This window comes from Perca fluviatilis, chromosome 16 (assembly GCF_010015445.1).
Source record: "Perca fluviatilis chromosome 16, GENO_Pfluv_1.0, whole genome shotgun sequence".
In the NCBI taxonomy this organism is placed as follows: Eukaryota; Metazoa; Chordata; class Actinopteri; order Perciformes; family Percidae; genus Perca; species Perca fluviatilis.
This window is the reverse complement of record NC_053127.1, coordinates 26,505,715-26,517,888: the sequence shown is the minus strand read 5'-3', so window position 1 is coordinate 26,517,888 and position 12,174 is coordinate 26,505,715. Positions and strand designations below refer to the sequence as shown.

The 12,174-nt window shown below is 38.7% G+C and overlaps 2 protein-coding genes across 3 annotated transcripts in view; one reads left to right on the top strand and one right to left on the bottom strand.

Annotated features, from left to right (window-relative positions):
* The window catches only part of gabrb4 (gamma-aminobutyric acid type A receptor subunit beta4), a 236,603-nt gene that overhangs the window by 16,153 nt on the left and 208,276 nt on the right, over nucleotides 1-12,174 (top strand). The window lies entirely within an intron of this gene.
* gabra3 (gamma-aminobutyric acid type A receptor subunit alpha3) overlaps nucleotides 1-12,174 on the bottom strand; it is a 114,684-nt gene that overhangs the window by 8,956 nt on the left and 93,554 nt on the right. For both annotated transcript variants that reach the window (XM_039777579.1, XM_039777580.1), the window contains exons 6-9: nucleotides 9,474-9,556; nucleotides 8,857-9,000; nucleotides 6,172-6,324; nucleotides 2,109-2,314 (exon numbers count right to left, since the gene is read on the bottom strand). In XM_039777579.1, the coding sequence (XP_039633513.1) occupies nucleotides 2,109-2,314; nucleotides 6,172-6,324; nucleotides 8,857-9,000; nucleotides 9,474-9,556 (586 nt within the window). The remainder of the gene's footprint in view (nucleotides 1-2,108; nucleotides 2,315-6,171; nucleotides 6,325-8,856; nucleotides 9,001-9,473; nucleotides 9,557-12,174) is intronic.

Here is a 12,174-nt window from a genome sequence, read left to right as displayed (position 1 = left end):
TAAAATCGTCATCGACATTTTATTTGAACATGTTTTGGCATCATCAAGGTAATGTAAAATGTGGCCGCAAAGTGCTGTCCTATTCCTATTCGCACCATTTCGAGCCCTGGCAGCCTCTCGCTCTCCGTCACTTACAAGGTGAAGTCCGTTAAGTCTGTTAAGGTTGAGGGCTTCAGGCCTTAGGGTGGAGATTGGGATTGGGCCGGGGATTGACTCCTTTTCCACCTTCTAGTTACATTAGTAAGTGTTACTTAAATCCTATTCTGATAATTGACCAATCCTGCTTCAGACAGAGGTTAGGACCTCCTATCTCATTAACATACAAATAAACAGAAATAATAAATACATAAATAAATAAATGTTGAAATACATTTTAATATATTTGTCCTGTTTGATTATCAACTTTTATTTATACATTTATCTATTTATTTCCGTATCCATTTGAACATGTATTTATTTGTATTTATTTCAGCATTTATTTATTGACGTATTATTGATTTAATTATTCAATTATTTATTTATAAATTGTTTGTTTTTTTAAGATTATTTTTGGGGCTTTTCCCTTTTTATTTTAAAGTGCATAGACATGAAAGCTGGAGAGCGATGGGGGATGACACGCAGCAAAGGGCAGCAGGTCAGATTCGAACCCTGCGCCGCTGCAGGACTCAGCCTACATGGGGCGAACGCTCTCACTGGGTGAGCTAGAGGCCGCCCCGGTCTATTTATACATTTAACTTATTTAGTGATTCTTGAGCAATTGTTGTCCTCCGTAGTTTGCCAGCTTTCTTGCTGTTAGTTATCAGCGTGACTTTGTAAACCCCACTGGTTCTACAGGTTGTACACAGAATTTCATTGTGTGCTATTCTTTGCCATCTTCTCAACCCCATGCGAGGGGTCTGCTAAGGTAACTTACCTTGAAAAACATCCGAGCAAACCATTTATTATTATTTAGGAGTTGCAATGCATTTTTTGACCGGAGGAAAGCATATTTCGTAGTCTACCTCTTAGCACTGTCAATCAAACCACACTACCGACACCTGATTCTGTCAATCACGAGAGCCATACGAAAATAGTCAAATCATTTTATTTGTTCCTTTTCATTACTGGAACGAATAAGCCTCTTTTGAAAGCCATAAACTGGATAGAGCATTTTATACGTTCAGCACAGGACCATGTGCTTTTAATTTTGCTCACTGCTTCTCAGTGCCTGCTCTGGTACGGTCTCATGCCTCTAATATATTTCATTTGATGTGATAACTTATAAAACATCATAGAAATCATGCTAGATTTAGGCACTGAGATTATCATAAGGGATTTATCAGGGTTTTATTTATGTGACTTCATCATCGCTTCAGAGAACAGCATCTCGTTTGGACCCCTGCATCCTCCAAATAAAACCAGTCCTTAAATTGAGTCAAGCAAAAAAAAAAACTCACCGTCACTCACCATCTTAATAAACAACACACAAACGGACAAGACTATTGACAAATAAAAAAATCGGCAAACTTTGGTTTATTAGATTCCATGCTTAGAATAAAAATGTCAGCCTCATGGGACTCATTTTACATAATGCACACTCCCTTTTTAATCGGTGTGTCTAGACTAGATGTAAGGGGGCCGTCTTTTGTGGGGGGAAAATGAGCGTACACTGACTTTAGGGTGAGACATATGCTGCCATCTGGGAGCTTACCTCTGTTTTTGCTGTCACAGTTCCGCCCCACTGTCCCTGTTCCATTTGGCTGTTAATGAATAAATAAAAGCTCTCTTTATCGTCTTTATCTAGTACTTTGGGCTGCTTTAAGTAGGGAACTTTCTATCACTGTTTCCAAAGTGCATTTTGCCCACGTCACTCCTCCAGTGTAAAATGAGGACTTACTGAGCAAGTTGGAGCATTTTTAACAGGGTTAACAAATCAGAAGACGGGGAACAATTCATCTGCAGGAAAAAAAAAAAAAGCGGAAATAAACTCCTTTCTGAAAAACGGTTGCGTTTTTGTTTTTAGGATGACGCGTTTCTGATTGTTAATGTTGGTTCAGCACAAAAGTGTGGCCGTGTCATATCCATTAATCAAAAAAAAAAAAATAATTGTATAAATAACAATCACTCACCCTTATTTCCATGCCCTCTTTTTTCCCATCCCATGCCCAGCTGCGCTTGGTGAAGTAGTTGACTGTGGCAAACTCAATCAAGGCAGAGAAGACAAAGGCATAGCACACAGCCATGAACCAGTCCATGGCTGTGGCATAGGCCACCTTAGGAAGGGAGTTTCTAGCACTGATGCTCAGGGTGGTCATGGTTAGGACAGTGGTGACCCCTGAGGATAAAATAAAAAAAACATTAGTAAAGAGATCCTTTTTTGCTCAAACACTTAAAGGAAAGTTAAGTTTATTTTTTTTATTTTTATTTTTTTTCCAACCTGGGTCAAATTCTGCATAGGTGTTGCCATCATGGCTTTGTTTTTAGAGTTTTTGCAAACCAGGAAGCCGTGTCCATGTAAGAGAAACTTCAGGTTTGAATTGTCTAGTTGCTCAATCATCTAAAGGACTTCTTTTGGGCTTAAAATTTAAAATTATAAGCTTAAAATACTCCTAGCTTTCAAAGTTCAATATACTGTCTGTATAGTTAGATTGATTTCGATCTTTTAGTGAGATTTAGTTGGGAATTGTAGCGGTAGCAAGCCTTCAACCAGCTAAACTAGATTAGATGGCTCGAAAAACTATTGTATGGGCATCCCCAGCCCCCACTCCTACTGCCAACGAGTACAATATTCATCAGATTTGTCATTTCATGTTGACCATTGTGGGATGGTAAGCTAGTGTAACCGTGAAGCCTTTTAGGGGCTGTCCAACCGAATGTCAACCGAATGTTTTGAAAATGAGGATTTTCCTTTTGCATTTTCAGGACTATGCTGCAAGTTATTTGTATGAACTACAACAAAACAAGATTATTATCAAAGCAATTTGGGATGTCACAAGAACAGATACTTCTGAAATTCTGAAACGTGACCGTACTCGTGCTGTAGGTACCGTGGATGCAATTTTTCTAGACCTGACAGGGGGCAGCATATACACCTACAAGTGTTCTAGTCTTCCATTAAAAGCTGAAGATGAATGCTACCAGCATGGAAGAACAGTAATTAAATTGCCCCTCATTTCAGTCCATCTCTGACGGCTTGACCACAGTAGCCTCTGGCTTTACCTTGCATCACGAGTTCACCTGGAACTCCCAAACAGCAAGTAAGTCTGTTTCTCTTTACCGTTGTTTTTTTTAACATGGGGCCTAACTTGCGAGATGATAACTGACATTAGCGAACGTTAGTGCTTGTTTCAGTTATGTTAACTTTAACCTGCCTAATATCGGTTCTACGATATGTCAAAAAACGATATGTGAAAAAACTCCCCTAGCACCACAAATACAAACTGATTCTGTGGGAAACACTGACAACGCACATTATAAAAGAGCGCATGTTGGAGTACCTGATTTTAGTTTTTTAGTTTTTTACTGTGGTATCGCAATTGGGTATGAAGCATTGACTAGTATTGGTATCCAGTACTTAATTTCTGGTATTGTGGCATCCTTAAAAGCAATGGTACTACGAGATGAAATTACTCTTATAAATCGTAGTGCTGTGTCGTTGTTGAGTGAACAAACTAAATCCCTTCCTGAAACGATCTGTTCATTTCTCAGTCAGTTCGGTTGAGCTCTCAGTCAGTTGCGAGCGAACGTGATTCGTTCGCAGGCATACACTCACTCACTGAGTGATTTAATGATTCGTTCACTGAACGTACATATGTGAGTCATGAGTGACAGTCTCTCGAGTTGCCCAAGCCCACCCCTCTGAGATGCTGAGAGAACATTCAGTGAGGGTGGGGCCATTTATGAGAAGGAGATGAACAGGCAAACTGTAGAAAATGCAGCAGCAGAGAAAGTTAGTTTCCTGCATTACAACTTGCTGCTCCTAACTGCGACTGTCTGGGAATAAAAACAAAGAGAGGCTGATCTTGTGTTTACTACATCTGTATTTTATCAGATGCAAAAAACATCAGCATTATATACCGGTCATCGGCCGTCCAATATCGGTCGACCACTAGTTGGACGCATGTGTTTTCTGGCATCGTAGACGCACTCATAAAGCTGTGTAAAGTATAGTTGTAAGGTCCAAAATATCTTCAATAACAAACTATGAATATAAGTCCATTTAAATGTCCAACCATGACCCAAGTTGTAAAAATGCTAAATTTCCTCTACCTTCTACATAGAGACAGATATGCTATTGTCCTGCGTACATTTAGTGTAAGCCATCCCAAGTGCAGTTATGTGCAAATGTTGGCTACAATAAAGGCTTTAGCACACATAAAAGTTAAAACAGATAATGCATCCACACACATCATTTTACATCCTGGCTTTTAAATTCAGTGCTGCAAGGGATGAAATGTTGCTCTAACAATGGTAGCCCACCCAACCACATAAAAGCAATCACTTCATCTGTTCCAACTTATCTCATCTGATGGAAAATAGATACACAGTGGGCTATACAGAACGGAGAGGTCAACTCATTTCAGTGAGTCATGGGTGAGAAATTAGAATTTGTGACAAAAAGATTGATGGTAACTATTCTTCTTTAAGGACAGAGATTGATTTATTTTCTGGTACTGCATTTTGCATAAATTGCCTATATTCCAACATGTTTCTGTTTAATTAGGGTATTACTCCTCACTGGGGGAAAGTAGTTGCATTAGAACAGTGTTCAATCATGCCTACAGAATACAAGTTGAAAGCCTACCAGGGAACAGAAATTAAAAATGAGTTTAGTTGCTGATGACTTTTGCAACACGCAGCAGCTAAGAACAGATCCTTGTGTGAGCTGATCAGTGCGACTTTGTGAACAGGGAAACACAGATGTGAACACTGCTGGGAGCTGTGTCTTTTACGGATAATGTTTCAATCATTCCACTGTGAAAATACAAATGTAGCCCAATTCCGTGTGTGTGTGTGTGTGTGTGTGTGTGTGTGTGTGTGTGTGTGTGTGTGTGTGTGTGTGTGTGTGTGTGTGTGTGTGTGTGTGTGTGTGTGTGTGTGTGTGTGTGTGTGTGTGTGTGTGTGTGTGTGTGTGTAATTAAAGGACTTATGGTTAGGTAGCTGTAATAGGCTTTTATTTCCTCCCTAACATGAGAGTGGCCCCTTGTTTTGCATGCTATTCAACATCTATTGTACAATGTGTGCTACTTCATGTACATGTGTGCTTCATTTCCAAATCAAAATGCTAATTATTCAACAAACACAGGGGGTGAAGGGGCACTTCCATAGATTATGCAGCACAGCATCAACAATTGAAAGAAGAGGGGAAGGGCAAAGTACATCTCATTTTCGAGTATGGGGTGATCTAAGCAGACACTATGTCCTCAACAAATTGAAGCTGTTTAATCACAGTAAAAAGGGAGGATAACACGTTTTGAATAGCATTAGAATAAGCATATTATTTGGAAAATAGAAGATACTCCCATATATGGTTGGATTTGGTTAAATGTTTTTTTTTTTTTTTTTTTTTTTTTTATGAACTGTTTTCGAAATGGTGAGGCTCTGAACCTCTGCCATTTTCTTGAAACCAAACTGATTTATTTTGTTCCACTACTGCAAATGTGTGATCTGACCCTTATCATGAGTCCATGGTGACTTTGGTGGGATTATCTCATTTTTTTAAATGGATGTGTCTGGTTCTTTCTAAATGACCTAGCGCTGCTGTGGATATAGTTAAAAGAGCAGCCGAACATCCTTTTCAAGAGATGCAGCACATCGTCTATCACCTGCCACACTTTACTAATTTGATACTCTCCAACTTTGTCTTGACTCATCTTTGATTAATTAGTGCTTGCAGTTACAGAGGTTGGAGAAAGTCAATACTGTGATAAAAGATTTGGAAAAAATAAATTGCTCATTCATGTCCATGTGCAGCTATGTTTTGTACATCGTTATGTTAATTAGAACTTTCCAAGGGGAACCTTTTTTTAGCCCTCTACTTGTTTTGCAATTTGCTGAATCATCTGATGGTGAACAAATGCAATTTGTTTTGCCCATAATTTAAAAGCTCCATCAAATGATCTGACCTTTTTTTTAAATTGCTCATTTCCGTCATTTCTTTTGGTTGTATCATGAACAGAAGATGGCACTCACCAAATACAGTGCGAGCAGGAACCGATTCTCTGTTTAGCCAGAAGGAGACCTGAGACAGTATGACAGTCATGATGCACGGGAGGTAGGTTTGAATCACAAAATAGCCAATTTTCCTTTTCAAATGGAAATATGTTGTCATCACTACGTATTCTCCTAAGGGAGAGGAGAGAAACATAGAAAGAGAGGGAGACAGAGAGAGAGAGAGACACCACAGGGTCATAATTATTAATACCATGCCCAATTGGGAGCAACATAAGCTGAAATATTCAAAGTAAGATGTATTAAAGTTAGAACATTTGCATCATCAAAGTAGCTCATATGATTGTCTTCAGCCCCCTACGAAAACATAGAAAATGTTGTGTCACGTAACTGTCACGTAACTGACCTCAATTTCACTTCAGTTCAAACTAGGATCTGTTCAGACAAGCATACAAGGTTGAATTTGAAAGGGTGGAAACAAATGAAATGACAGATGACATCAATAGTTTTTGAATGTTTTTGGTGCAGATGTGCACAATTGTCCTTTCTGTGAGAGGGGTTAGAGGTCATGGCAAAGCAGCATCTGCACTATTCAAAAAGGACAATTGGTAAGGTTCAAAAGGTGAGGTACAAATGTTAATAGAAAAAAGGTACTGGAGATGAAATACTGTTCCTTTTTAAAATGCCAATATATCTGTCAATATATCTCTCTGAACATCATAATGGTCAGAGAACTAAAATGGTGAGATATAAAATACTGAGGTAAAATGCATTGTTTGTAATACGTCTTCATTTACGTTAAGCAACCTTATTTCCCTCATCCCGTGAATATTTTGATTAAAGGAAGGTCTTTTAATGGAATACTCCACCAAAAATCTAGGCTGGAAAGATGGCTCTGAAACGTTGCTCGATCCTTTTTGTGGAGGTCTGCTTTCCTCCACAAAGGATCGATGTACAACGTTCTCCGAGCCATCTTTCAGCCACTGCCAAGCCTTTGATTCTCAAGATATAGATTTTCACTGGACTATTGCTTTAAAGACATATCTACATTTTCCTACAGTTCTCTTTGCTGTAGATGTGAAGAACATCTGCTTGCGTCATTCTTCTGACCCTTGATATTAAGCATTTCCTACAGCTCAGATTTTGTCACCAACGGCAGCAAATGTTCCCCTAAGCACCAGCTCTCATTGCCATGTCTGTGATCTGTGTTCCAAAGATATGAGAAAACCAGCCTTTCATTCCCTGAGGTGTCTTTTCAGAGCCGACTCTAACCAGAGCTGAACTGGCTCAAATCCTCCCATTCCCTTGGCTCACTGTAGTCCATTAGATTTAACGTTTGAAGAAATGAGATTTTTTTCACACCCACAAGCTGAACCAGTTCATTAAAGGAATCGGGTTGACTCAACCTTGAATTTCTGTAATTGTAGCCAGACTTTAGTTGGTCCTCTGCAATTCACTTGACTTAAGGTTAAACCAAACATAACTAAGATAAAGGTTCCTCTGTAGAGTTATAAAGTGCTGTTATTTCAACAGCTTTCAACACACTCTTACCTTGTAGCTTACCTGTTAAGAGCTGCACGAGCAAACCGCTTTACAAAAGAGGTTAAATCTCTCAAAATGGAAGGCCAGTGTGGCTCAGTTGTAAGCAATGCACTCTTTCAGTAATTGCTAACTGCCCCACTGAAGTAACCTTTTATCTATAGCTTTGCAGTAATCAGTACATCCAACACCTTTTCCAGACTTCTTGCACTTACGTAAAGCTGGAGATTGATGTTGAAAATGTTATATTGAGCTGGCAACTCAGTGTCTTATAATAGCTACTTTATAAACATTATAAAACACAGCACTTAGTCGGAACTGGTTGAACTCTATTATTTATTGCAAGATAATTGCTGTGAATTGCCTTTTTCTTCCTAGCGTATTTCAGTACCCAGCCCTTACAGTGCCTTGTTATTTTATCCCTTTATGGTAGTGTTGCCATCTGCTTTAAGTCCCCCAATGGGGAAATATAGAATGTGATTTGATTGTGTGTGACAGATAAAAGGTTTCTACAACAGTCTTAAAGATGAGAATTTAAGATCCCATTAATATGTAATCAAAAGCATGGGCTGGCAGATTTTCCTTTTTTTTCTTCTTTTTTTCTGTGCTTATTGAAGTTGACTCAGTGTTATAGCGCAAGACAGAATGGAAATAAGACTTTCACCTCTGGAACACCTCCTCATATTATCTTTGTAAATACGCTGAATAGTTTCCCGAAAACCGAAAGTCATCATTTTCTCAAAAAAATGCAAGCTGAATCCAAAATGATAGAAACTGGAGAAAAGACTGTTACTTAACAAACAAAAGAGTGCCAGTATATGTCAATAAAAAAGAAGGAAGGCAATTTAATTTACTACAAATTGTATGCAGGAAAACTAATAAGAGTTTATCTTTCAAAGGTAGGAGTTTTTTTCCCATGACCTACTCAGTTTTGGTTCACTGCTTGCAGTATCCTCCATCAAAAAAGAATTGGGTCTGCAAAAGCTGTCACACTGCTGTAAAATGCTGCTTGGCTGTCCAGCCTGTTTACACTGCGGGCATACAAGCTCAGTGTAGTATGTTGTCTGGTTTAAGATGTAACTTTCAGCCTGTAAAACACACCAAATTGGAATTCATTTAAAGTACACTGTATACTGCTCTCGGAGCTGAGAAAGGCATATAGTGTACCTGTGCTGGAACTGATGGTTTCTTTGCCAATAACATGTCCCAGTAAGTCATACTGGTTCAGCCTGGAGCCATCTTCTGCTACAGAAACAGACCTCTCGTCTCCCTGGGTCCACAGGTAGATCACCTCGTTATTTGTGTAAGCATCTGGGCAATGGAGACAACAGTCATTGGCATAAAATAGCTGCAAAAAAAATTACATTCCCATCAGATCTACTTTGTATTTAGTACTACTAATTAGCAAATGGTAGCATGTTAGCACGCTACACTGAAATGGTGGGCATGGTAAACATTTACCTGCCAAATATCAGTAGTAGAAGTACAGCCTCACAGAACAAGTAGCATGGTTGTAGTCTCTTAGGTAAGAATTGATAAAGATAATGTATCAAGGGAACTCTTACTTCAAGCCAGTGTTTGACTACTTGTGCTATGTTACTAAAACAAACACTTCCTATGGAAGTTATCCCAAGGTATCCTATTCCTAGTGGTGAGTGCAGTTTGAGTCCTCTGAAGTTTTTCCAGGTGAACAAAGGCCCCTAACTCCTGCAGAGAACAATCACCACTGTTTCTGCAGTGGGATTTTAAAGTTTGTTTTGTTGTGACCATCTGGACTGACTTACAACTTCCGAATTTCAGAGGACAGGCGTGTGCATCCATCGGGAAATCTTCTAGGTGCATGGGGCACTCGGCATGAATGGTCAACCTGAGGAGGGCAGAGGGGGAGAGACAATACTCAACATGTCAGGCTGCAGTATGGTTGAGAGGTGGATGTTACAAACACACCATGACATAAATCACCAGAAACATTACAGTGCATTTTTAGACCACAATTCATTGTCAGACATGAGATAAATGTCTCCTGAAATGTTTTGATGCTCCAGAAGAAGAAAATCAAAGTCTATTTTTTTTTTTTTACATGACAAAGCAGCTGCCTTAATACCAGAGTACTTCACAGTGTGTGTTTGAAGTATATTATAAGATGAGCCTTCATTAGGGCTCCAGACTGTGACCACAATGGTTGCATATTGTGAGTGTGCAAGTTTTCACATTGTTGCATTCATGCAAGTACATGATAATCATAATCACTGGCACTGCCGTTGTGTGTGTGTGTGTGTGTGTGTGTGTGTGTGTGTGGTGTGTGTGTGTGTGTGTGTGTGTGTGTGTGTGTGTGTGTGTGTGTGTGTGTGTGTGTGTGTGTGTGTGTGTGTGTTTTTTAAATAAATAAAAAAAAAAAATAAAAATATTTAATAAAAATAAAAAAAATATAAATAAAAATAAAAAATAATAAATTTTAAAAAAAGTAAAATATATAATAAAAAAATGTAAATTTAATATAATAATATTTTTAAGTTATAAATTATATAGTATTGAAAAAAAAAAAGAGAAGAGGGAAAAGAAAAAAAAAAAAAAGTGTAAGTGTAAGTAGGTGTATGTATTGTGTAAAGTGTGTTATGTATTGTGTGTGTTATTGTTATTGTGTCGTAGCAACTTTGTTATTTTTTTAAAATTTTTAAAATTTCCCTCCCTCCCCTTGTAGTCAAAGACAACCTCAAAGAGAGCAATCCCGTTTAGCTGTTATTATTTTAATTTGATCAGATTCCGGGCCACAAAATGCACTCTGTAAGTAAATAGAGAAATGGGGCATATCTCACTCATACATGTTTAATCAACATGGGGATTACATTTGCTGAGTTCAAACAAAACGGCAAACCATAAAGCCATCCCACCGTGGACTGAGGTACTCATAAATGGACCACAAACTGGGTTTTTGTAACTCAATTACAACATTTATAGTCCATGCATCATTTCAGAACTGCGTTTTTTGAGCAACCCGGGATAGGCACAGAATATCTGTGCAAGTAAATATAGTTAGTATATGTATAATTGTCATTTGTGAAACATGTAAGGTATACTGAATATAGCTTGACCACTTCTACAGCTTCATGCTTGTCCATCAATCAATTTTATTTGTCACATGAAATTGTATGAGGTACATTCCCAGTGAAATGTTATCCCATCAGCTCTTTCGATTATTTTTTCCCTTTTATTTGATAGTGACAGTGGATAGACAGGAAAGGTGGGATCTGAAAACCTTGACCGGCCAGGCTAGCAGAGTCAGCAGGAGACCGGTGAGATGATTTCCCTATTCTCATGAGCGACTCGTATTCTTGAGATGGCCGCAGAGATGGTCTTGCCATCTTGAGCTCATCTTCTCCACCTTTTCCTGTCTAGCTAGGCTAGCAGAGTCGGCAGGAGAATTATAGCAAGTTGATTTTCCGATTCTGATGAGTGACTCATAGCCTCATGGCGTCAATAACCAAGGTCACTCACATAAAGCACAACTAATATTTGTAAAATAGACAATTCAGCACGAATTCTGCAGAGCTGATGGGCAGGCGACTGGAGAGTTCTGTGCCTTTTTAGATTCGTATTGTATGAGTTAGTGTTGTAGTACTCGAGATTGGTCTTGGTCTTAAGACCAGTCTCAAGACCACTTTTTGAAGGTCTCGGTCTCGTCTTGGATTGTGTCTGGTCTTTCTCTTGACTCTGTCTTAACCCCTCACAGTCTTGGTCTCGATACACTCTGGTCTTGGTGATGACTTGTTCTCAGTTTAGGTGGTCTTGACTACAACACTGGTATGAGTTATTGAACTATATGTATTGTATGCCTTTGTGCCAGATTTGACATGTAAACTTGTATATTCTATAAAGCGCATGATAAAAGAAGTAATTTAGTCTCCGTTTCATGTTGTATTGCAGCCCTAGTATTAAAACTAGTACCATCACGGACCACTTCTACAGACAAACTCCTTAGCAACAACCCTGTGATCTTTTTATACACCCCCGTGCCTGCTTTATTGTGCTGCCTCATTACTGATACGTGGCTCTGTAACTACGTGAATAAATGCAATACAATATAAATCAAATGTGAGCAATGCACCGCTGCATATCATACAGCACCTAAAGCAGCAACTAATTGATGAAATTCATCTCATTCCTAGGCCGTACTGACATTCTGACAGAAACAAAGGCGAATAAATAAAAGCTACAGATAACAAAAGAGGCTGTCTTAGTGCAGTGACAACTTAATATGAAGTAAAAGGAAGCAAGAATGAGTCTAAAACCATGCTAGCAGCTCGTGAGGCTGTACATACTGTAGGCATTTCAGTGCTTTTCATGTGCTAATTAGCACAAAACACATGGTACAACTGAGACTGATGGTAATTAGGTTTTACAGGTATTTGGTCATAAACTAAATTATTGGAAACACTGAAATTCTGACCTGATTATGATGATGCTAGATGAAAAGTTATGGGATCA